This window comes from Asterias amurensis, chromosome 3, assembly GCF_032118995.1.
Source record: "Asterias amurensis chromosome 3, ASM3211899v1".
NCBI lineage: Eukaryota > Metazoa > Echinodermata > Asteroidea > Forcipulatida > Asteriidae > Asterias > Asterias amurensis.
The window spans coordinates 22,387,359-22,413,902 of NC_092650.1; the positions used below are offsets into that span (position 1 = coordinate 22,387,359).

At 38.4% G+C, this 26,544-nt stretch overlaps 2 protein-coding genes across 2 annotated transcripts; both read right to left on the reverse strand.

Annotated features, from left to right (window-relative positions):
• Nucleotides 1-1,154: 1,154 nt before the first annotated feature.
• Nucleotides 1,155-10,795, reverse strand: LOC139934455 (uncharacterized). The gene is made up of 6 exons (XM_071928698.1): nucleotides 10,122-10,795; nucleotides 8,967-9,048; nucleotides 7,024-7,187; nucleotides 5,951-6,120; nucleotides 4,630-4,820; nucleotides 1,155-2,690 (listed from the first exon to the last, which is right to left on the reverse strand). Exons 1-6 carry the CDS (start codon nucleotides 10,446-10,448, stop codon nucleotides 2,638-2,640), a joined length of 987 nt encoding a protein of 328 aa, XP_071784799.1. The 5' UTR covers nucleotides 10,449-10,795; the 3' UTR covers nucleotides 1,155-2,637.
• Nucleotides 10,796-11,881: 1,086 nt separating this feature from the next.
• On the reverse strand, nucleotides 11,882-21,258 carry LOC139934452 (cystine/glutamate transporter-like). The gene is made up of 10 exons (XM_071928695.1): nucleotides 20,553-21,258; nucleotides 19,446-19,571; nucleotides 18,711-18,813; nucleotides 18,504-18,548; nucleotides 17,409-17,532; nucleotides 16,589-16,692; nucleotides 15,440-15,536; nucleotides 14,504-14,650; nucleotides 13,322-13,499; nucleotides 11,882-12,775 (listed from the first exon to the last, which is right to left on the reverse strand). Exons 1-10 carry the CDS (start codon nucleotides 21,088-21,090, stop codon nucleotides 12,714-12,716), a joined length of 1,524 nt encoding a protein of 507 aa, XP_071784796.1. The 5' UTR covers nucleotides 21,091-21,258; the 3' UTR covers nucleotides 11,882-12,713.
• Between the last annotated feature and the right edge of the window lie 5,286 nt (nucleotides 21,259-26,544).

Sequence of the window (26,544 nt, forward strand, 5' to 3'; positions counted from 1 at the left end):
GGCAATTGAATAAAAGTTGTGCAGAACAATGCTAGGCATGAGAGTATGAAGAAATAGGATTTGAACATAACACGATGTATTAAGATGCTCATGGTTGAAAACTTCTTTGGCAAGTATACAAAATATGGGCACTTGTTTCGAAATTTATAAATGACAAAAAAAAATTGTTTGAAGCCAAACAAGGTACATTCTTGGTCGAGTTTGGTTTTCGTTTATTTTCAAACACCAAGTAACAACAAAATCTACTTAAGAAACAACCTTTGATGCAGTTTTTAAAGGAACACGTTGCCTTGGATCGGTCGAGTTGGTCTTTGAAAAGCGTTTTGTGACCGTTTGTTATAAAATGCATATGATTAGAAAGATGTTGTAAAAGTAGAATACAATGATCCACACAAACATGCCTCGAAATTGCGTGGTTTTCTTGTTACCTCGTCCAATAACACGGTCGGCCATTTATGGGAGTCAAAATTTTGACTCACATAAATGGCCGACCGTGATAGTTCGCGACGTAAAAAGAAAACCGTGCAACTTTGAGTGATACTTATGTGGATCATTATATTCTACTTTTAAAACATCTTTCTAACCATATACATTTCATAACAAACGTTTCCAAACGCTTTTTATATACCAACTCGTCCGATCCAAGGCAACGTGTTCCTTTAATGAAACGATGAGTGAATAGTAGTTAAACACTGCTAAGTAGAGTTAGTTAATATAATTCAAGAGTAATGATAATATTTACGAGTTATAATACGAATATTGTTTAGCTTTTCTGTGTGAAATTGACTACAGCAGTTTGTTAAAGGAACACGTTGCCTTGGATCGGACGAGTTGGTCTATAAAAAGCGTTTGCAACCGTTTTTTATAAAATGCATATGGTTGGAAAAATGTTTTAAAAGTAGAATACAATGATCCACACAAGTTTGCCTCGAAATTACGTGGTTTTCCAAATACTGTGCGAACAAACACGGTCGGCCATTTATGGGAGTCAAAAATTTGACTCCCACAAATGGCCGACCGTGTTAGTCGACGAGGTAAAAGGAAAACCGTGCAATTTCGAGGCATGTTTGTGTGGATAATTGTATTCTACTTTTACAACATCTTTCTAACCATATGCATTTTATAAAAAAACGGTTACAAACGCTTTTCAAAGACCAACTCGACCAATCCAAGGCAACGTGTTCCTTTAAGGTACAGACAGTTTCACGTGGAAATGCATTTTATTCCCACCGTGGTATCGCGCATCAGTCAGCGAAGTCAGGGACTGTATCATAGTTAACAACACAAATGTGTCTTCTCATTCGCATCGCGGTACGGTTAAAATCACGAAACTTGTTAAGATCGGAACATCCAAACATCTGGATAACACTATTATTACAAGCACTGCCGGCAGCAACAGCTTGGGGATGGTCTTCGACCTATCAGTCATCATGAACTTCGAAGCCACATATAAATTGAACACATTAAATTCCCACCAAAAACAACGTTTTTAATATAGTTCTAAGCCGCAAGTTGGATTTGGGGTATTTTTTTTTTTGTGGGGACCGAGTGAACTTACCCTTGAACACACAACATTTGTTTTGGTTTTGCGGCTTAAAGCCAGTGGACACTATTGGTAATTGTCAAAGACTAGTCTTCACAGTTGGTGTATCTCAACATACGCATAAAATAACAAACCTGTAAAAATTTGAGCTAAATCGGTCGTCGAAGTTGGAGATATTAATGAAAGAGAAAAAAAACACCCTTGTCACACGAAGTTGTGTGCTTTCTGATGCTTGATTTCAAGACCTCAAATTCTAAACTTGAGGTCTCGAAATCAAATTCGTGGAAAATGACTTCTTTCTCGAAAACTACGTCACTTCAGAGGGAGCTGTTTCTCACAATGTTTTATACTATCAACCTCTCCCCGTTACTCGTAACCAAGAAAGGTTTTATGATGATAATTATTTTGAGTAATTACCAATAGTGTCCACTGCCTTTAAGTGAACGTTACAGAGTTCATGTACACCATTGTAGAAAAGTTTGAGAGCAGCTAAAATCTGTTTTACACGCTATTTAACAGAACAGTCGTGATCTGTACGACCATGCGTTGGTGTGAACATTATTGGCATTACCTCCTATATAAGGTTAAATTTAACTTTCGCTAATTAATATTAATTGCTTTGAAATGCACATCATAATACTTTGAATAATCTAACTCTAACATCGAAAACTAAGAATATAATCACTTCGTATTGTTATCTTACATCAAGGACTAGTTTGAAGTTGTGGGATTACGTATTAAAGAATTAAAAAGCGCAACAAGTTGTTTAATACCGGAGTGAATTCAACAGGTGAATTTTGGGACGCTAGGTGGCAGCATATTTTTAAAAAACAACCTGGGGCGTTTTCGCGGTCGTATTAGTCAAAACCTGCTTCAGTTGAACAGGCCATAGGTTAATCACTGGCCTTTGAGCGAAACAGCTGTTGTTTGGGTACGACCGCGAAAACGCTCCTCTGGTAAATCAATTGTTTTCTTTTACGCAAACAATAGAAATTTAACTAGTAAGTCTGCTGCCACCTATCGTTTTAAAGTTTTATAAGGTTGCAGTGCGCCATCAATTGGACGTGCACGATGCGGATGCCTCGAATCTCGTCTCACTCAATGTCAATATGGACGGTCAAGTAATCTGCTGCGCCCAACGTTCCATCTGCAAACAATAGAAAACAAATGCGAATAATTGAATGACTAATAGTAACTTTTGTTTGTTCAATAATTGATGGTCTGTTTTATCATAATATAGGTTTTCTCGGTCAAATTCGGTAAATGAGCAGCCAATTTCATTTTCATGCGTTCGATTTAAAGCTGTTTTGCCTCTCCAGTTCTTACTGCGTTTCAAATTCAGAATTCGGCCATTCAATTTCGTTTTGAGTCGAGTCAAATTCCTTTAACACTCTGTTCAATTTAGCGTATCGACATACTTTTTTTGTGACACACACGCCTCAAGAAGCGTCTGCGAATTTGAGTGCTGCTTTGATGAATTGTTAAATTGAATGATTATTTTGTTAAATCGAATGACGCAGCATTACATTTGACTAATCATAAAACGAAATCGAACTACCCTTTGGAGTAGCATTCGATTTCGCGCGAAATAGAATAGCTTGGTGGTTAAATTGGCTGCTCATTTGCCCAAATTGACCGAGAAATTAATAATTATCTTTTTTATATATACAGTTCTTGAAACTGTGTTTGGTAGCTGGATCGGACACACCGAAGCAAACACTGATTGTTTTTAACAAGTTAAAACTCTATTGGCATGAATTTAAAGTAGTTGACTGATCATCAACAGCTTTTATAAGACAGTTTGATTCGAAGCTGCGAAAGGGTATCAGTCTGGAAAAAAAAAAAGTGAACTATAAATTTTGCGCATCGCACTCTTCAGTTCTTCTGGGCTTTTGGTTTCCATGGTGGATGCAACAGCTGCTAGGGATCGCCACGAACTGGGCCGGATTACATTGGTTCTGCTTTACAGCCTAACTCTGCGCTTACGATCACCACTGTTTAATTAGTGTGCAATGGTCGTTTTCCGTTTTTATGCGTTAGCTGCGCAAACGAAGATTACTTAGTAAGGTGGGGAGCGGTTAAGGGCACCGAATTCAAACTCTGGTGATTCTGAACAGTAAAAGGTAGGTTTGAATCCCGATTCGTGACACTTGTGTCCTTAAGCAAGACACTTTACCATTGCTTCGTCCTTCGGATGGGACGTAAAGCCGTTGGTCCCATGTGTTGTGTAACGCATGTAACAGAGCCTAATGCACTTATCGAACAGGGATGGGGTTCGCCCCAGTGTTCCTGGCTGTTGCTGCTTAATGGGCCGTAGAACCTTGTAAACCCTTATAAGGTGTTTACTAATTGGGTCTCAGAATCCATCACTGCAATAACATAGCTTTCTGAAAGATTGTATATTATACTCAGCGCCTTGAGTACCGTGTTTGGTAGATACGTGCGCTATATAAGACTGCGATATTATTAGTATTATTTACACACGTGCACAAACAGAAATTCCTGCATAGCCGTAAACATCATTTAGCTTTCTCAGAAGACGATCAACAGCATACTGAGCGAAACGTCGAGTTAAAACATACGGTTCTTTTTCGAACCACCACCAACTCATTGAGAGGTTATCACTACGTGGTGGTTAATGCAAACCTTACTTTAGGGTATTTTCACCATGTCAAGTTTCAAATCCTACTTAAAGGATCTATACAATAATTGTAGAAAAAAAAAAAAAAAAAACAATGTCTACAGATTTAGAAAGCTTCCCTGAAAATATTACTCGCTGAGGTGCTGTATCTTTTGAGAAATTAGTAAAACAATGTCATGGAAATAATTTTCGTCTCAGTAATCATGAGACGAACAAATTTTAACTTGTAAAAACGTACTTTCGATACATTGTTTTACTCATTTCTCAAAAACTACAGCAACTCAGCAACTAGTGTTTTAGGGTACGCTTTCTACTATCATTATCTTCAAACGGTGTAACTTTAATTTGAATCTGTGTGCATTGTGTTATGTGTTACAAAAAATTTAGTTTGTAAAGTTTGTTTGTAAAGAAATATCATTATTTAATAAAGATGACATTAACTAACCGTTTAGTCCACCGTGCCAGCGGACAGCGTGGTTTTCTGTGCTGTACAGTATGGCGGGATAACCCATTGCCAGTCCAAGTTCATAGTCGCACACCCCTGTAGCTGCATCCACCACCATCAGCCAACCGGTGTCGTTTGGACATAAGTCAAAGTGCCGACTAATGTAGAAACTTCGATATGCAGATCTGTCCCTGTGGGGGTGTGGGGGGGGGGGGTGGAAAGATAACAAGAATAAAGAAGAGTATTAACACGCTTATTATCGTTTATTGACCATCATGTAATTTATCAGCAGACCGACCCGTTATCTGTATCAGAAGAAAACAAAAAATGTCAAATTTACATATAAGAATCCGGACTAAATCCCAAGTTTGTAACCCCACTCCGGGTCAACGTGACCGTGACCCGGGTCAATGGGTCAGGCCCCAAGGGACCCGGAATCAGGATTACTGACCCAGGGGTCGATTTCACAAAGAGTTAGGACTAGTCCTAACTTATGACTAGTCCTAAGAGATATCAAAAACGCATAGCTAGTCTTAAGTTAGGACGAGTAACTCGTCCTAAGTCGAGATAAGACTAGTCCTAACTCTTTGTGAAATCCACCCCTGGGGTTTTTACGGGTGTATGTTGTTTAGCATCTCACTAAGTTTCTTAGTCTCGGTGCATGACGTTGTTATTCACACTAAAGCCCGGTTCATACTTCCTGCGAATGCGAATGCGAAGCGAATTTTGACGTCACAAATTCGCAACGAGCAATTCGCAGCAGTTGAACTCTGCACTACTCCCTTGCGAATAATCGCTGCGAAAGGAGGGTGTGACGTCAAATTCACGTCAAATTCGCTTCGCATTCGCATGAAGTATGAACCGAGCTTAACGGGCAACTATCGCGATCCCCGCTCGCTCCCTCCTTGCTATACGCACATAACTATCTTTTTTCCCCTTTTTTTCTTTTTTTTTTTCCTTTTTAAAAGGGGGGGGGGGCTAATATCCATACTCAAAGCTAAGAGCTGAATTGCGAAAGATGCGGCTACAATGTATTATAGAAGCAGGCGTGCAAGGGCGCCTTTGGCTGCCAGCCACATCAACCCATGACCACGGAGCACAGTCATAGGCTGAAAGTGTTGGATTTTTCCCGAGGGAGGAAAACCGGATGGTCTGGAAAACCCTTTACGTGGCACACAGAAGACAACCAACGCACAACTCAACTCAACTCTGGCCCTGGCCGGGTATCGAACCAGGGTCACCTCGCAACACAACGACATTTTTTCTTCAGAACGAGTATGGTGGGAAGGGGTAAATAAATTGAAATAACTGTTATAAATACCAAAACATCCCATAGATGGAGAAGAAATTGGTTTGTGCCGTTGGTGTCAGGTCACTCCATGGAGAGGATACAAGGCGCTCCTTGGCGAACCAGCTCGAAATGTCCGAGTCTCTGCCATTGAATACCATCTCAACTTTGACCCCACTCTGGTCGTACAATGACAGCTTTACCTGGGGACCGAGATTAAAATAATTCGCCGTCGTTTTGATTTAAAACCAGTGGACACTTTCGGTAAACAGTATTGTCCAGGGCCCACACTTCGTGTATGACAACTTATATATAAAATAACAAACCTGTGAAAATTTAGGCTCAGTCGGTCATCGGAGTCGGGAGAAAAAAACGGGAAAACCCACCCTTGTTTCCGCACGTTTCGCCGTGTCATGACATGTGTTTACTATAAATCCGTAATTCTCGATGTCGAGAATTAATAATTGTTTTAATGTTTTCTCAAAAAGTAAAGCATTACATGGTATAATATTTCAAGAGAAGTCTTTTACCATTCCCTTTTTTTCTGTTCCGAAAGTGTATAATGGCTTTAACAAAGGATGTGTCAACTCAATTTAAAATTATCCCCATGCAACTAAAATTTATAACATTATGTTAAATCGAATAAAGTAAAAGTTGATTTGACTAGTCTTACAAAGAAACCGAATGACCCTTTTCAGTAGCATTCGATTTCGTTCAAAAAAGAATAGGCTGGTGGTTAAATTGGCTGCTCATTTTCCGAAATTTACCGAGAAAACCTTTAATAAAAAGACCACCTCATGCGTTCAAATTAAAGCTGTTGCTGCGGGGGTTTTCAGAGTTCGGCTATTTAATTTCGTTTTTATTCATTAAAATTCCTTAAGCACTCAACTCTTTTTAATTTAGCACCTCGTCATTCTATTTCGTGACACACAATCATCATTCAACTTGGCAAAACATGTGTTTATGAATTGACTTAAAAGAACATGCCGTTTTTTGCCAACAAAACAGTTTCTTGCAGTGTATTCCGTTCATGTAATATGAATTGACAAACTTGTAGCAGTTGAGATTAATCGGCATCAACATCAATGCCTGATAACATTACTCACCCGTTTGACGTGTATTTGTCCGTTGTTCCAGGCATTGTACAATGTATCGTTTCGATAGTTCCCGAAAAATCCCAAGTCTCCTAACCAGGTGGCGTTAGTCCACTGATCGTACATCTTCAATCCAGTCCCAGCCACACCCTTGAAGACCATTTGCCACTCAGACCCTTATATACGAAACAAGGTATTAACAAATGTACCTCGTACAATTTACCGTTACAAATGAATTACGAAGCTGTTATACGGGGTTTTGTTTCTTTGCTGATCGGTCTTTTAATATTGAAATTAAAGTAGAGTGAGAAATGAAGGGTTGATACAATATTTTTTCAACATGCGTGAAATTTTCGGCGTATAAATAAAAAAGGGTATAATAATTTTAAGGGATAAGAATAACAAGCATTCTTAGTAACAACATTTGTTTTGCTGTATGGCCAATGTTCTATTTGTTTCACTCTTTTAGGAAATTCAATAAACTACAACATGATGTAGTTGTGAGGGAACTCGGAAAAGATATACATAGCTAAAACAATGGCTTGAATATCCAATAAATAAACTCTCTCGGCATATCAAGGACTCTGTACCAGTTAAATTATTTAAAATTACTAGGCCTATTTCGTTTGGACGAAATATTTTGTTTCGTTCCCTCGCAATATTGAAATTCACCGAAATCAATTACTTTGTTTCCTCGAACTAAAAATTCCTGGAAACCACATAATAATTCGAGGGAACTAAACAAGATTTCGAGGGACGAAATGATATTTCGGTGGATATTTCGAGGTGACGAAATAATGTCAGTATTTGTTTTACATTTCAAAATGTTAATAGGGGCACTGGACACTATCGGTAATTACTCAAAATAACTGTTTGCACATAACGTTATTTGGTAACAAGCACGGGAAAGTTGTTTATATTTTGAGAAAGGGGTAATCTCTCACTAAAATATTAACAGACTTAACAGGCCTGAAGATCTGAAAGCACACAATTTGTGCAGCAAGGTGTTTTTGTTTCATTATTTTTTTGCAACCTTGATGACCAACTGAGTCAAAATTTTCATAAATTTGTTATTGTATGCATAGTTGTCTTTGACAATTATCAAAGGTGTCCGGTGCCTTTGTAGGGAAGGTACACGTTTGGTAATTACTCAAAACAAATATAAAAGTCACCTGGAAATAGATTTTTTTTTCTTTCAAAAAAAAAGAAGAGTATATGCTTACGAACAATAAAACAATTTTTTTAGTAGTTGTTTGTCACGATTTATATGTTTAAAAAATATATAAAGTTGTTTGGGGGGCTGACTCCGCCTACCCCTTTTGTGACGTCAATCGAGGCAGACTTTGCCTGCAATGTGTACAGTAAACACACGTGCAAAGTACATGTACGTCCAAGTCGTGAGTTGGTCCATTTCAAAAAGTGTTTTACAGGCAAAGTCTGCCTCGATTGACGTCACGAACAGCGCCCTCTCGGGTCGGGGGTCTACTCTTAAATTTGTAAATAACTTAAGAACTGATTTTTTAAAACATTAGTTAACTGTTTATTCACATTCCACTCATCAAAGCACATATATTAGTGACAAAAGCTTTATTTTGAAAAAATACCAGTTCCAGGTGACTTTAACTTAAAAACTGCATTAGAGAGCTGTTCATAGTATAACAAATTGTGGGAAACGACTCCCTCTGAAGTAACGTAGTTTTTGAGAAGGGTGTAATTTCTAAAATAATAAAAGACTTCTAGCTAGCAGTCTTTAATTCTTATCTGAAAGCACATAAATACGTCCAACAAGGGTGGTTTTTCTTTCATCATTTTCTCGCAACTTCGATGACCGATTAAGTCCCAAATTTTCACAGGCTTGTTATTTTATGGGTATGAGGGGATACACCAAGTGAGAAGACTGGTCTTTGACAATAACCAAACGTGTACATTCCCTTTAATCACACGCGTGAACCCACCTTTGTGCGTATAACAGGGAGGTACCGATGTTTTGTTACAATGTGCGGCACTTGTTGAATCAAGCGGAGTGTCACATCCCATCTGAAAAAAAATACAAGAAAAAATATTAAAGGCAGTGGACACTATTGGTAATTGTCAAAGACTAGCCTTCACAGTTGGTGTATCTCAACAAATGCATAAAATAACTAATTAGTGAAAACTTGAGCTCAATCGGTCATCAAAGTTGCCAGATAAAAATGAAAGGAAAACACCCTTGTCACACGAACTTGTGTGAGTTTAGATGGTTGATTTCGAGACCTAAAGTTCTAAATCTGAGGTCTCGAAATCAAATTCGTGGAAAATTACTTCTTTCTCGAAAACTATTGCTCTTCAGTGGGAGCCGTTTCTCACAATGTTTTATGCCATCAACCTCTCCCCATTACTTGTCACCAAGAAAGGTTTTATGCTAATAATTATTTTGAGTAATTACCAATAGTGTCCACTGCCTTTGATTACTACAATACAACAAAAATACACAAAAAGCCTGACTGACTTGTGACATCCACTCTGCCAAAACGTCACTTCCAGCGAAGAAATATTACACAATTAAAATTGTGACAGATAAAAATTGGTTTAGGAGCGAAAATATTTACTTTAAAGCCATTGGACACTTTCGGTAAACAGTATTGTCCAAAGCCCACACTTCGTGTATCACAACTTATATATAAAATAACAAACCTGTGAAAATTTAGGCTCGATCGGTCGTCGGAGTCGGAAAATAACGGGAAACCCCACCCGTTTCCGCACGTTTCGCCGTGTCATGACAAGTGTTTACAATAAATCCGTAATTTTCGTTATCGAGAATTGATAATTGTTTTAATTAGGGAATAACAGTGCGAGTACCCGGTCTTCACTGTGTGGAATTGACCGGGTTGGTGGCTGGCGATGTTAACGGACCGAGCCGAAGGTGTTCCGAAAGTGTATAATGGCTTTAAAATTAAAAAAAGATGTCTGAAAAATAGTATCAGTCAACTACGAGTGAAACTGACTGAGTGCGTTTAACGTTGGCTAGAGAAAAAAACTGGACTAGAACAGGACTCGAACCAGCGACCTCCGTTAGGTGCAAGAGCTTTTCACCAAGCGGCTGACAAGAATAAATCATTATATATGCCTACCTTAGATGTTGTATAGGTGTATATGGACCCAGGGTTCTCGACCAATCTCCCACCAACACAAACATCATAGTGTGAGGCACAGTTCAGGTCGCATTCTCGATCTTCCGGCCGGTAGTTTGCAGATTTACACCTGGGTGAATCATTCAGACAGGCCTGGTAACACAGCTTTTGATTCGTGGTAGCATGTACGGTCGTGTAGTTCAGATCGACCAACGCATAGTCGATGATACCACACCATGAGTTTACTTTCCCGTAAACCAACGGTATTTGCCACATCGTGTAAAGAATAAGCAAGATGCGAAGATGCACAGAGATGCCGGGCTCCATGTTTAATCCATGCCAAACAAAGGTACACAATAAGTATGGTATACAATAAGTCTTTCTCCAGAAGACGATCAGGGCATACTGATCGAAACGTCGAGTTAAAACCAACGGTTCTGTTCAGAACCACCCCTACTCATTTAGAGATTATCATTACACGGTGTCACCGCAAACCTTTCGATATAGTAAGTTACACAATGGCTGGCTTTTACACTATCCGTCATCTGTGAGGTTCACCTTGATGTTTCTGAACCAATTAGTTTAAAAGCAAGAGCTTTTAATGCAAGAACAACAGAGAATACAAATTTTATAATACAGTTAAGTGATCATGCAGCCGCTCCCACTCAACGCTATTCTCGTGTTATCGCTTTTATAAGAAGCATGGGAAGGTTCAGCAAGCCATGACGTCATTATAATTACCCCTTAAACGGCACTGGACACGTTTGGTAATTGTCAAACACCGGTATTCTCACTTGGTGTATCCAAACATATGCATCAAAAAACTAATCTGCAAAAATTTGGGCTCAATTGGTCATCGAATTTGCAAGAGAATACAGTGAAAGATACAGTTGCATTACTTTGTGTGCTTCAGCTGAATTGAGTGTGAAATCACCTCTTTCTCAAAAACTGTAATACCAAGCAAACTTTTAGATAGAAACACACGAAAGCTCTTCTGAGTAATTAAGCCAAGTATAAACCTATAACCTTTATTGAAAACACACACAACAACGAGTGAAACAATGATGAGTTTTTTTGTGTGGTGCATTTGGTGGTTGGTGTTATTATTTCTCCTCAATATGTTCCTGAGGTCTACTGATGAACCTCAGATCCAACGCCAATATTAAAATATATAAAAAATATAACAATAACAATAACAATAACAATAACAATAACAATAACAATAACAATAACAATAACAATAACAATAACAATAACAATAACAATAACAATAACAATAACAATAACAATAACAATAACAATAACAATAACAATAACAATAACAATAACAATAACAATAACAATAACAATAACAATAACAATAACAATAACAATAACAATAACAATAACAATAACAATAACAATAACAATAACAATAACAATAACAATAACAATAACAATAACAATAACAATAACAATAACAATAACAATAACAATAACAATAACAATAACAATAACAATAACAATAACAATAACAATAACAATAACAATAACAATAACAATAACAATAACAATAACAATAACAATAACAATAACAATAACAATAACAATAACAATAACAATAACAATAACAATAACAATAACAATAACAATAACAATAACAATAACAATAACAATAACAATAACAATAATAATAATAATAATAATAATAATAATAATAATAATAATAATAATAATAATAATAATAATAATAATAAAAAATAGTAAAAAAAATAGTGAAAAACAGACAAAAACAGACCCGCATTATCTCTTTAAAGACACTAGACACTATTGGTAAATGTCAGAGACCAGTCTTCTCACTTCGTGTATCTCAACATTATGCATAAAATAACAAACCTGCTTATTATAATTACTAATTGCTAAAGACAATTATCTAAAAGTTTAGAATTGTTAATACGGTCTATCATACTACCGTCTTCGCACTCCTGTCCACTTGACTGCGTCTGATTGCATTCAATATTTGGCCAGGTTCGAAAGGGAAGGCAATTAACAACGGTTAATTTATGATGTATTTTACACAATATAAATTACAAATGAAACCACTCTGTTCAAGGTAAAAAGTTTCAGCTTCGGTATATTCTTCACTTTTTGTCAAATTAAAGGCACTGGACTTTATTGGTAATTACTTCAAAAAAAATTTTTACTTCAAAGTAATTGTAAGCATATGAATCTTACTTGGTAACGTGCAATGGATAGCTATTGATAGTATAAAACATTATGAGATAAACGGCTCTCTCTGAAGTAACGTAGTTGAAAAAAAAAAAAAAAAAAAGTAATTTCTAATTTAAAATGAATTTTGTTCGTCGAACTCAAGGCATCTGAAAGCACACAACTTGTGCGACAATGGTGTTTTTCTTTCATTATTCTCTCGACGACCAACGGTCCAGGTTTTCGCAGGTTTGTTATTTTATATATATGTTGGGATACACCAAGTGGTAATACTGATATTTGACAATTACCAAAGGTGCCCAGTGCCTTTAAAGAGGGGCTCCAAGGAATACTAGGAATAATCCTAATTCTAAACGTGGACGACTAGCCAGCAGTCTCATCACATCACAGCTTCACCTTTTGTGGTGAAATTAGCAGAAACCTTTGAAGAAAGCAGGTCACCAAATCTGTAAAAATTCAAAAATCAACCATTTGAAATGTTGAGAATTTTTAACTTGAACATGCATGTCCTAAACTTGATGGATTCAAAAATGTGAAAAAAGGCTAGAAATTTAACCTTGTAACTCATTCCTTCACCTTAAGTTCTCACAGCTTTTCGCAGTAAAGGGACAATTAATATTGACTCTTGAACTTTAATCCTCGACTGCTCAATTTAGTACGGGGAGTTCCTGGGCCCGTCGGGTATTTCCCCCCAGTGTAATTTTCCAAACGTCCGAGCATCACTCATTAAAAATGACCCTAAACCTCTTAGCAGATAGGACCCATTGTCATTCAAAAAAATATATCAACTTAGAAGTCAACCACCCCCCAGGTCACAATAATTGGGCAATTTGTTTTGTACACTGAAACCCTTTTGGGGTTATCAATTCTGTCTTTACATATAGACTATTTTGAGGGCCCACATAAAATTAATTAGCTCGACGATCTGTGTTCTCCTTATTTGGTTTTGTGCACACCCTAAAAGGAACGGTGTTTAACTGTTTTACACTTGCCTACTGAATCAGTGAACCAGCGAGGCTTCTTCTGCCACCAGACGAATACAAAATAGACTGGTACCCCGGTGATTGTAATCAAAGCACCGACACCGACGTCGGCTGGCGAGGAGTAGATGGAGATGACTACAACAGACAGAGAGCAGATGATGAAGATCAGTGGAAGAAGGATCGGTACCTGTTGGTTTGAGTGAAATAAACAGGAATGGTGGCAATAAATCCCATATAAGGATTGTTGTTTCAAAAAATAAAATTATTGCAGCTCCTTGGGAACTGGGCCCTAAATCACGGAGTTGGTTAAGCAGAAAATATAGCTTAAAGGCAGTGAACACTATTGGTAATTGTCAAAGACTAGCCTTCACAGTTGGTGTATTTCAACATATGCATAAAATAATAAACCTGTGAAAATTTGAGCTCAATCGGTCATCGAAGTTGCGAGATAATAATGAAAGAAAAATAACCCTTGTCACACGAAGTTGTGTGCGTTTAGATGGTTGATTTCGAGACCTCAAGTTCTAAATCGGAGGTCTCGAAATCAATTCGTGGAAAATTACTTCTTACTCATGGCACTTCGAACAGAGGGAGCCGTTTCTCACAATGTTTCAAACCATCAACCTCTTCCCATTACACGTAACCAAGAAAGGTTTTCTGCTAATAATTATTTTGAGTAGTTACCAATAGTGTCCACTCCTTTTAACAGATGCTTAGCAGAAATAAGCGAATTCCGCTAAAATATTTGACACTTGAGATTGTTATTGGGGGGCTGGTCAACCCTGTCCTGGTAAGCATACTTATGCTGTGCTCATCAGCTTCTTTTTGGACCAGCTCTATGCAATTGGAAAACACGTTCGTCAGAGGTAGGCTACAACAATGTGCCACTATACAATTGTTGCAAGCTATGGGTGACGGGGTCCATGGCGTTTTGTACACTCGAGGGGGTAAATGGAACCCGAGGCGTCACATGATTGGTTCTCGACCAATCAAACTTCATAGTGTGTTACCGAGGTAAAACAAATTGTTTTGTATAACATTCAGTAAAAAATCTGTCTGATGCACCCGCGTTTAAATAATCTTCATTCCCAATGCACGGTTGGGGAACACAGGCCGTTGGAGGGGAGGGGTGAACGGGTGGGGTGGAGGGTGGGGTAGAGGGTGGGTAGGAAGGACAAGGCATCGCCCTACCTTGAACGGCCTTTCCATGTTAGGATACTTCCATCTGAAGTATGGTATGGTGGCTACAGCGATAGATAGGAACAGCCACTGGGTGAAGCTGATATAATTGATAAGTGAGCTGACATCAAACATCATCATGATCGCAATTATCGGGAACTATAAACACAAGAATATCAATATAATAACATCAACTAATCTCATTCCTCGATTATTTAGCATTCAACTCTGACATTGTTCTGATCTCTGTTTTGCTTCTTTTCTTTGCTTTAGTTCGGCCCTGTTGATTAAAGGGAAGGTGCGCGTTTGATAATCACTTTAAATAATAATGGCAATCAAACAAAATTGGTTAAAAGTCTACATCCCCATTCGATTGTATTAAGCACTTTGAGAAACATTCCGCTTCGAAGTAATATAGAATGGTTTATTAAAAAATTGTCATAAGCAGCCACATGCTGAATTGCAACAATTTACAATAAAAAGGGTAAACAACACAAAATTTGAGAAAACAGTTAAACAAATTACGTTAAAATTTGAAATTAGAAATTTCTTGATAAAAGAAAATGAGGGACATAACCAGTTTGGAAATTAAAAAAAATATTACTTGTAGACAAATTGAAAGGGTAAGAACTGCACAAACTGCAATAATTATAGTGTGAGAGTTACTGAGAATTTAAAAGATTTATTAAATAAGGGACAGCACTATCTCTGAGTCTACTAGTCTTACATTTGGCTGATATATCAAATTATAGTTAAGTAATGTAGTTAAGTTAAAATAGTATATCAGTATCAGTGTTATTTTATCCCCATACCCCAATCCCCCATCCCCCAACTTTAGAAGGGTTACTGTCAGTTACTTTTTTTATTTTATAGATTGTCTAGTCCAGTGTGGGATTACTATTTAGTTCATGAAATAAGGAGGAAAACCTTTTCACATTATTTGTTTACCATGGCGAGGATAGCTGGAAGAGGTGTGAGGTAGTCCACGTTTATCATTCCAAGAATTTGTGGCATCAACCCTTCACGAGAGGCAACCATGAGAATCCTACAGAACATCAATAATGTGATGGATTAATATTCCCTGAAACCCTCCGGAGAACGATGTGAAAAGAATCACACGAAGTCAACATCTGCACTGCAGCCGTGCTGCAGTAGACTGGTACCATGTACTTTTCAAAACCAGTGATTTCATTGGATACAATTATTTCATTTTAAACATTAGATAAACGTGCAGTGACGTATTAAGTTTTCTATATCTGTGTTTTGATTGGTTCGATTGAGGTAACGTTTGGCAGCTGCGACTTCGGGCGTCTGAACAGGTACTGGGTGAAGGGTGATTATGAATGGGGATATGGTGCGTTCGATTAGCTTCCCTGTGCCGACCCCGCGGTGCTCACTCGGGTGAGCCCCTGACAAGAGCTAAACGAACGACCACTCACGGCTCTCGTAGTGACTTCGTAGCCCCCAGTGAACCACTCCACAAGCGGGGCACTTGGGGCTGACCCTGGTGAGCCCCTGGAATGATATCAAAGCTAATCGAACGTACCGGGGGCTGAACGGGGTCGACATAGGGAAGCTAATCGAACGCACCCATAGGCTTTATGAGGGCCACTCGCTGGCGTGAAGCACACAGAAAGTTAAAGTGGCTCATCGTGTGTAAATGAGCGGCTTCTTGTGCCGTTAAGTCTTACTGCAGTAAGGAGCTTAAAGGCAGTGGACACTATTGGTAATTGTCAAAAACTAGCCTTCACAGTTGGTGTATCTCAACATAAGCATAAAATAACAAACCTGTGAAAATTTGACCTCAATTGGTCATCGAAAAAAACACCCTTGTCACACGAAGTTATGTGTGTTTAAATGGTTAGTTTCGAGACCTCAAGTTCTAAATCTGAGGTCTCGAAACAAATTCGTGGAAAATTACGTCTTTCTCTAAAACTATGGCACTTCAGAGGGAGCTGTTTCTCACAATGTTTGATACCATCAACCTCTCCCCATTACTCGTCACAAAGTTAGGTTTTTTTCCATCATTATTTTGAGTAATTACCAATAGTGTCCACTGCCTTTAAGCAAAAAGTGATTAATTTATCGACGAGAAACCTTGCAAATGCGAAACTTGATCCATTGGACGCCCCGACACAAGACAAAGCAACCACCACGGAAATGACCACCGACCAGGAACCCATCACACGGTCGCTGAAGGTCTGAAAAGGAAAGGATATAATTAAAAACCATCAGTGAGTGATGTTCATTTAATTCCAATGGGGAAGTTTTTAAACGATTGGTGGCAGCAGACTTACCAGGTAAAAACCATTGTTCTCGGTAATGCGCGCATGCTCAGAACTACGTAAACAATGGAAATTTACCCGGTAAGTCTGCTGCCACCTAGCGTTCCAAAGTCTCCCATTATGGATGGAAAATGGAGCGCGGGTGGTCGTGTCTGACAAAATACATACATCTAGCCAATGTCGGACCAACGGCCTTGCCATTCTGGTCTGATTGAAAACATAACGTCACCGTCGCTTGTCAACGGTTGCCCAACCCAAAAAGTATGTACGTTTGCCGATGCTGGGCCGACGTTGACATGTTGGATGGGACACAAATTTTTTTCGGGGTATTTAGACTCCGCGGTAGTATAGAAAGACGGTTGGTTCTCCAAAGAACAAACTCTACCTGGCAAGTAGATACACACACGGTGTTACCGCAAACCAAATAATTTTATTGATACTTCACTATGCAATGCCACAAATCATGTAATTATTAGACTTCTAATCATCAGGTCATTTCAGTCGAAACAAATATTACATAATTTGTTTTGTAGGGTTACTATTACACAAGTGAATGACCACGCCCTAAAACAAAATATATTGTAAATAAGGTCCTGCACTTATTATGTTTTAAGAAATGCTTATTTTCTTGCCAATGCAACAGCATCTGACGCAAGGAGCTCAGCCGGTGTCAGGACAACGAAGTAGGCTAGATTAGCCATGATGTAGACACCCGTAATGATGGTCATAGAGATGATAATTCCAAGAGGAATATTTCTGTAAATTGAAAAGAAGAAAAAAGTCAATCAAAGTTTCAGAAGGTGTCTCTTAGTCCAACTTAGACCAGCAAAGAAGTTTTTTGGTGCAACATAAAAAATATTGTTAAACTGCTTTTTCAGAGCGAACGTGGAAATACGAGTCTCTAACCTCACAGTAAAATTCATTTTATTTAAAGGGAAGGTATACACGTTTGGTAATTGTCAAAGACCAGTCTTCTCACTTTGTGTATCACATCGTAACCATAAAATAACAAACCTGTGAAAATTTGGGCTCAAATTTTTTGGTCATCGAAGTTGCGAGAAAATGATGGATGAAAAAACACCCTTATTTGACGAATTTATGTGCTTTCAGATAAGAATAAAAGACTTCTATAGCTAGAAGTCTTTTATTATTTTAGTGAGAAATTACCCCTTTCTCAAAAACTATGTTACTACTTCAGAGGGAGTCGTTTCCCACAATGTTTTACGCTATTAACAGTTCCCCAATGCTCGTTACCAATTCAGTTTTTAAGTTAATATTTATTTTGAGTAACTACCAAACGTGTACCTTCCCTTTAATAACTCCTCAGTAAGCAAACTTTAAAACCTGATGTCATCAAACGAAATAGGTTGGTACGTTGCAAGAAATTTTTGCTACAGTTCAATGCCGTTTTAATTGAATATCATCAATGGGCTCAACATACTCTGCCCAAAAATGTACATGTCATACATTGAATAAGACGTAATCGAACATTTTGGGTTTTTTTTTTTCAAAAAGATGCCATTGAAAGGACTCTACAGTGAAAATGAGCAAATTACAGGGCTGCATTTTGACCTTGGAGCCCGACACCGAATATTTACAGTGATTGTAAAGCAAATGACAATACACAATTTTTGGCATCATCTGGCACATTTTACTATGTGTTTTGAAGGCCATCATTTTTGTTAGAATGCTTCCCTTTCCGTAAGTTTTTCAAAATTATACATTACCTTGATGGTTGCACAATCTCCTCGGTAAAGGTGGGCAAATTTTCCCTGTAAATGATTTAAAAAGGCACAATTTATCCGTAAAAAAAAAATAAGAAATTTCAGATATTTTCTTTTAAAGATGTAGTAAATTATTTGAATTATGGGAACTATTTGATTATTAACATTAAGTAAAGGTGAATGACTTCTACAGAAAAACGTATTACTAACCATCCACCGAATGCAAAGAGACCTGAGTAGAAAGCCAGGGGAATGTTTGAGAGTGGAACTTCCAAATCCGAAACGAAACCATCCGTCAAGTTTTCAGTTTTACCTGTGGAAATGCATCGAATAATGATTGCTATTGTGATTAACAACATTTTAAGGAATATATTTGTTTTAAACAAAGCAAGCGAGCAAGCAAGCAAGCAAGCAAGCAGACAAGCAAACAAGCAAACAAACAACAATCAAGCAAGCAAGCAAGCAAGCAGACAGGCAAACAAGCAAGAAAGTGAGCGAGCGAGCGAGCGAGCGAGCAAGCAAGCAAACATCAAGCAAGCAAGGGGGAGCGAGCGAGGAACGCAAGCAAGCAAGCAAGCAAACATCAAGCAAGCAAGCAAGGGACGAGCAAAAGCAAGCAAGCAAGCATGCAAGTAAGCAAACATCAAGCAAGCAAGCAAGGGGAGAGCGAGCGAGCAAGCAAGCAAACATCAAGCAAGTAAGGGGAGTGAGCGAGGAACGCAAGCAAGCAAGCAAGCAAACATCAAGCAAGCAAGCAAGGGGGAGCGAGCGAGCAAGCAAGCAAGCATGCAAGTAAGCAAACAAAGCAAGCAACCAACCAAGCAGAGCAAGCCAAGAAACAAACAAACAAACAAACAATATTAGTAATAAATACAAGTAGTTAAAACTTATTATCATAAGGAAAGCAACAATATTATGAGCAAATATCCGGTTTTACTGTCTCACCTTGTATCATGAGAACCATGCCCGACACTATGATGATGACTAGACCCAGTACTTTAGCGACACTGAAGATAATCTGGACTCTGTTACTCCATGCCACACTCACACTGTTACAGAAGAATACGGCAGCTAATAATAGACAAGGGGAAGAACAAAATCTTAAAAGTCATTTTCCCCTGAACATTGCAAGGTACACCGTATAAAAACAAACTTAAATCCACTTTTGGGAAGCAATTGAAAGCTGCGTTGACTGATTTTTGCCGAAAGAAATTATTTTTGGAGAATTATTTTCTCTGCATGGAAATGATTCTTTTATGTTGTTTAAAAAATCAAAAAAAAAACAGACACACATAGAAATTTATAACGTGTACACATTGTGCCCTACACTTTCTGGTTTAGTTTAGCTATTGTATAATCAGAGCCCCCCCCCCCCCCGGTCCAAGATTCAGGGTCGAAATAAGACTCAACAAGAGTTTGTAGATTTATGTTTAAGTTAATAAGAGAATATCATGCGTTTCTATTTAGGTTATAGTAATAATCGGTTTTCATACAGTGTCTTAAAGCGCTCCCAACATTGTATATCCCTGGTCACTTTGCCATTTCATTCGCACACCCCTTGCCACACGAAGTTGTGCGCGTTTAGATGGTTGGTTTCGAGACCTCAAGTTCTAAATCTTGATCTCGAAATCAAATTCATAGAAAATTACTTCTTTCTCGAAAACTATGTCCCTTCAGAGGGAGCCGTTTCTCATAATGTTTAATACCATCTACCTTTCACCATTACTCGTCACCAAGTAAGGTTTTTTGCTAATAATTACTTTGAGTAATTACCAATAGTGTCCACTGCCTTTAAAACATCTCTGCTCCCTGGGTTTACAGCCTGTGCCACAAAATGTAGCACACTAAGCTAATCAATCACAAGAACCATATCTGCCCCCACAGGTACCACAAAAAGCCCTGGGTGGAGATAGGCAATTAAGGTTAGGTGTCTTGCTCAGGGACACGGACCCACACTCTGAGAAACACTAGAGCATGAGTTTGGTGCTCTTATCCGCTCGGCCACGACACCCAAAAATATTAATATTATTACTTGTATTATTGTTAATTTACCTATTAAGGTTAATCCAAGCAATTGAATAACAACCGTTGGCACACAACATTCTCCAAAGAATGGTCCCACCAAGTACGTAGCAGCCGTTGTAGCCAGGACCGCATTTGATGCCGTAAGCACCGAGAGCAGCATTGTCCACAATCGAAGGAACGCCAACAGTTGCCCAAAACTCAACAAAATGTACGTGAAATCACCGCCGGATTTTGTAATGCACGTCCCAAGCTCGGCGTAGCAGAGAGCCCCGATGGTGGAGAGTATCCCACAGGCGACCCAGACGACGAGAGACAACCCCACGCTGCCGGTGTTCTGCAGCACGCCCTTCGGGGAGATGAAGATCCCGGAGCCGATGACGGTACCGACTACGAAGGCGATGCAACCCACCAGACCGATCTGGCGTTTGAGCGCCACCGGTTCGTCCCCGTCTTCCTCCTTGTGACTGCTAAAGGAGACACCATCTCCCTCCGGCACACGTTTCTCCACCCCATTGACAGACGCGCTACCATCACCATCTTGGACGACAATATTTCCCTCATCCATCACACATCAGTTGGCCCTCTAAACTCATATATAAATACTGAACTATTCAATATGCTCGTTAGGCGTTTCAAAATGAACACAAATTAGAAAACTCTTATTAATCAGTAAGGTCCAAGGTACAATAGTGCTCCATGATAAGATTACGCCGATTAAAGGCAGTGGACACTATTGGTACTTACTCAAAATAATTATCAGCATAAAACCTCACTTGGTAACGAGTAATGGGGAGAGGTTGATAGTATAAAACATTGTGAGAAACGGCTCCCTCTGAAGTGACATAGTTTTCGAGGAAGAGGTAATTTTCCACCAATTTGATTTCGAGACCTCAAGTTTAGAATTTGAGGTCTCGAAATCAAGCATCTAAAAGCACACAACTTTGTGTGACAAGGGTGTTTTTTCTTTCATTAATATCTCGCAACTTCGACGACCAATCGAGCTCAAATTGTCACAGGTTTGTTATTTTATGCATATGTTGAGATACACCAAGTGAGAAGACTGTTCTTCCATCTTTTCCATCTGAGTCAACCTTGCCTTGACTGGCGGAGACGTTTTCCATTGTGCTCGAACACTCAACCATTGCCGAAAAAAATATACACAATCACCAATTCATAAATCAAATTTAAGGCTACAATAAAAAAGAAAACATTACATCTTTTGTTACCAAGTTGGTACTTTTGGATCAATCAAAAAATTCAACGCAGTTTAATTATCTTGACTGAATTAACCTGCATGGGCGATTTTAATGCTGACTATCTGACTCCAAGTTCAAACCATTGGAAAAAACTGAAACGGCTTTTGAATAATTACGAACTAAATCAATTAATCACCTGCCCTACAAGAGTCACTCAACATAGTAGTACCTGCATAGATCATATCTGGACCAACCAACCCACTATGTACACTAACTCAGGAACACTGGAGATTAATCTTAGTGACCATTGTTTGATTTATGCTGTTCGCAAGTCTTTGAAAATTCCCAAAGCTCAAAAATATATTCGTGCTCGCTCTTTTCGGAATTTTGACGAAGTAGTTTTTAATCATAATCTTAGACACCAACCGTGGGATATACTGGAACAATTTACAGATCCTAATGCAGCATGGACTATTTTTAAGGAAATGTTAATGAGTGTTTGTGATATTTGCTGCCCAGTGAAAAGTCTGAGAGTTGGCACAAAGAAAGCAGAATGGATCAATGATGAATATTTGGAACTCCGACGACAATCTATGAAGGTCAAGCATCTTGCTAACATCAACAGAGCCAATAATGACGAACTTTATAGAACAGCAAAGGTTCTACGGAATAGACTGAATAATCTGGGTGTTAAACTCAAAAGACAGTATTTCTGCAAAATTCTTTATGACAATAAAGGGAATACTAAAAATTTGTGGACCACCCTAAAAAAACTGCTCCCGAGTAAGAAATCAACTGTTACATACACCCCTACCGAAGACAAAAAAAAAGGAGCTTGAAATTGCAAATCATTTTAATGAACATTTTGCTAGTGTGGGCCAAATTCAGGATAACCAGTTTGACACTATTTCCGTGGTTGAAACTGAATTGAATGAGAACAACAGTCTCATTATCGATCAACAGAACTTTAAATTTTGCCCAGTTTCTACTGGTGAGAATGAAGCTTCTTAGAAAAATACCTACTGGGAAAGCCTTTGGTACGGATGGGATTAACGGCCGTTTTGTAAAATCTGGTGCTAATGTTCTTGCCAAACCGCTTGCTTTAATTTTTCAGTTGAGTTTGCAGAGTGGTATTGTTCCCGATGAATGGAAATTGGCCAAGGTTACTCCAATCCACAAAGGTGGTCCTATTCATGACCCTAATCAATATAGACCTATTTCGGTTATCTCAATTGTGATGAAAATTTTTGAGCGTATTGTTCATGACCAGTTTTCTCTTTTTCTCACAGCAAATGACTGTTTAGCAAGGGAGCAGTCGGGCTTCAGACCTCTTCACTCCACACAAACAGCACTTATTGATGTCTCAGACTTTTTACTTAAAGAGATGGACAACGGTAAATTTATTGGAGCAGTGTTTTTGGATCTTCGTAAAGCTTTTGACACCGTCAATCACACAATCTTGCTGAACAAATTACACATCACTGGAGTAAGAGGTCTGGAGCTCGACTGGTTCCAGTCCTACCTTTGTGGAAGGACACAGGTAACAAAAATTGGGAATGTCCTGTCAAACAAATCTGATGCTATCAATTTTGGAGTCCCTCAAGGAACTATCTTGGGCCCATTATTATTTTCTATTTTTATTAATGATATCACCTCTGTGACTGAGCATACTAAAGTTGTTCTTTATGCCGATGACACTTCTATTTTTTATTCAAGTAAAGATATCCATCAGATTAATTTATATCTGAACCATGATCTGCAGAAAATATCTAACTGGCTCAACGACAATAGATTAAAATTGAATACTACCAAGTCTAAGAGCATGTTGATTGGTTCAGCCCAAAAACTTGCCAGATGTGAACATCCGAATCTTGATATTTTTGTGAATGATAATTGCCTGGAGCAAATCACCAGTTATAAATATCTTGGTGTTCATATTGATTGTAAATTGAAATGGACAGAACATATTGACCATGTAGCATCCTCTGTCTCCAAAAGAATAGGTATCTTAAACAGACTTAAAAATTTCTTGCCTATGCGTACCCTTAACCTTATTGTGAAAAGTCTTATATTACCTCAGTTTGATTACTGTGATATTGTTTGGAGTAATGCATCCAAAACCCTGTTACAGCGGCTTGATGTTCTTTTGAATAGAGCAGGACGGACTATGCTTAAGGTCCCATCTAGAACATCAGCTTCAGTTGTTCGTAATGAACTAGGCTGGAAAACTCTTGAAGAAAGAAGAGCCGTTCATATAAATACCATGGTTTTTAAGTGTTTATCAGGCACTGTTCCAAGTTATCTTAGCAGTGTTTTTGTTCCAGTCAGTGAATTACACCGTCACCAAACTAGGAATAGCACTGTTGGTAATGTGACCCTCCTGCCCCCTAGAACAGAAAGTGGGAGAAGAACGTTTAATTTTAGGGGTGCCCAGGCTTGGAACAACTTGCCGCATAATCTGAAATCTCTACAGCCAAAAGAACTCAATCAATTTTTAACTCAACTCAAACAGCTCAGTTTATCCCATTCTTACTGACTTTCTTAATCCCAATTTTACTGGCTTTTGTCATTACTCCATTGAGGTTCATCTGTTTGTTTGTTTTTTGTATTTGGTTGTGTGTTTTTAATGGATGTGTATTTTTCCCCCTTTAAATTTCTTCGTCCTATTTAAAATCGTTTTTTATTTTTAGTTTCAAAATGTATGTGCATGCTTGGATCTAGTGCTTTTTTTAAATGTATGTGCAATGTTTTTCTGTGTAAATTTGTAATATTTTTATCTTAAGTTCACTTCTGTAGTTTGTTATTAGCTGGGATCCATGGGAGATCAGTGAGTTTTTCTTACTGAATGGATTTCCCAGGATAAACAAGAAATAAATAAATAAATAAATAAATAAATCTTAGAGAATCTCCAAGATCGCGAAGTCATGAAGGTCAGACAGCAATTAACACGGTTAACTTCCTTATAAGTCTTTATGACTGCACACAGTTATTACTTTTTAGTGAACTGCCAAAATTGTTAGTACTTGAATCTTTACACTATCTTTGTTGTTTGCCGTTTTATCCATTGTTTGTGGGTCGTTTCAGTATCCAAGGTTCATCTTGGGTTATAATAATCGAGTAGAACAGGTTGTTACGAGGCTAACAAAACACTTTGGTTAAATAAATCTATTATGACGGGTTGGGAAAAAGAGGCAGGCAGATTTTACCTGACGGAGTATTTAGTTACCCAACAGATCAAATTATCACTCTCTGTGTAGGCATCATTTTTATGGCATTGATATTAAAGGCAGTGGACATTACTGGTAATAATTGTCAAAGACTAGCCGTCACAGTTGGTGTATCAACATATCCATAAAATAACTAACCTGTGAAAAATTGAGCTCAATAGGTCATCGAAGTTGCGAGATAATAAAGAAAGAAAAAACACCCTTGTCACATGAAGTTGTGTGCGTTTAGATGTGGAATATTACTTCTTTCTCAAAAACTATGGCACTAAACAGAGGGAGCAATTGTCCACTGCCTTTAAACTTTACCAGACGGCTATTGTCAGGACACTTCGTACCCTGGATCGTACCTTTTCAAGGTACGAAGTGAGTCTGTTTCACATTAAAAATGACATTCACATATTCAAACTTAAAAAAAGATTCTTTATGTTTTATTAATTTGTATCTAAACAAAGATTAAATTATTGAGAAATTAATACACATTTTAATGAAGGTACGAAGTGACCAATTTGGTTTAATACGGTCCGAAGTGTCCCGAATGTACGAAGTGTCCAGGGTCACAAAGTGGCAAAGGTACAAAGTGTCATCAGACATCCGATTTCTGGATTGAAAAATAATAATATTTTCCAACTTAGATGGAACTCGTGGCTTCGTATTTGCCCATCATTACGCTGGTTCATGGCATATACAGCGTGTTGTAGCAACATTCGTAAATTATTCCTTAATTAAATTAATTGGGACGAGCTAATTATCAGACGTAACACATTGGGGCGATAGTCTGATATATCCAGGGGGTGATATTAGGCACTGTACTAGCCTTGTTCAAGGCAGTCGACCGCTGCTGTTTAAAAACCCACCCGTATTCACTGTGCGCAACAACATCGCACGACACGATGCCCCCGTACACTATCCGCATGCGACGGTCGCATGCGTTTGGTGGTAGAGTGCGGATGACTTATGTGCACAGTAGTCGTACGATGTGACAGTGTGTATACGGGTGGGTCATGCGGTGGGATAGCACGCACCACGCACAGGGTATAGCGGCGTCTTTTCGGGGCGAATTAATGCGACTGCCTTGAGCAAGGCTAGCACTGTACACGTTTGGTAATTGTCAAGTACCAGTGTTCCCACCATTAGTAAAACTAACAAGCCTGTGCAAAATTTTGGCTCACTTTGGTCACAAACTTGCGGGGATGAAAGAAAAACACCCTTGTTTGATGAATTTGTGTGCTTTCAGATAGGAATAAAAGACTTCTAACTAAAGAAGTCTTTTATTTTTTCAGTGAAAAATTACCCCTTTCTCAAAAACTACGTTACTTCACAGGGAGTCGTTTCCCACAATGTTGTATACTATCAACAGCTGTTCAATGCTCGTTACCAAGTCAGTTTTTAAATTGTTTTGAGTAATTACCAAACATGTACCATGGGACTCTTGGCTTTGTATGCGTGCCGTGTATAATCATTATCCGATCCGTATAATCTCTTCGCACTGTCTTCGAAGGTCATTGACGGTCGTTGACAGATTTTTTCGAAATTTGGTGCTGGCAACAAATTTTGGTGCTCATCACCAATATTGGTGTTGGGCTCAAATTTGGTGCA

Bases quoted from the DNA above. Each gene is read 5' to 3' on its own strand.
- LOC139934455 (XM_071928698.1), bottom strand. From the start codon at position 10,448: ATGGAGCCCGGCATCTCTGTGCATCTTCGCATCTTGCTTATTCTTTAC. The intron at 6,121-7,023 runs GTGAGTAATGTT...CTCGGTCCCCAG, and splicing joins GACAAATACACGTCAAACGG to GTAAAGCTGTCATTGTACGA. The intron at 4,821-5,950 runs GTATTTATAACA...ACACCCCCACAG, and splicing joins TCCATCTATGGGATGTTTTG to GGACAGATCTGCATATCGAA.
- LOC139934452 (XM_071928695.1), bottom strand. From the start codon at position 21,090: ATGGATGAGGGAAATATTGTCGTCCAAGATGGTGATGGTAGCGCGTCT. The intron at 19,572-20,552 runs GTAAATTAACAA...GTCTATTATTAG, and splicing joins GCTTGGATTAACCTTAATAG to CTGCCGTATTCTTCTGTAAC. The intron at 17,533-18,503 runs GTAATGTATAAT...TTCAATTTACAG, and splicing joins GAGATTGTGCAACCATCAAG to AAATATTCCTCTTGGAATTA.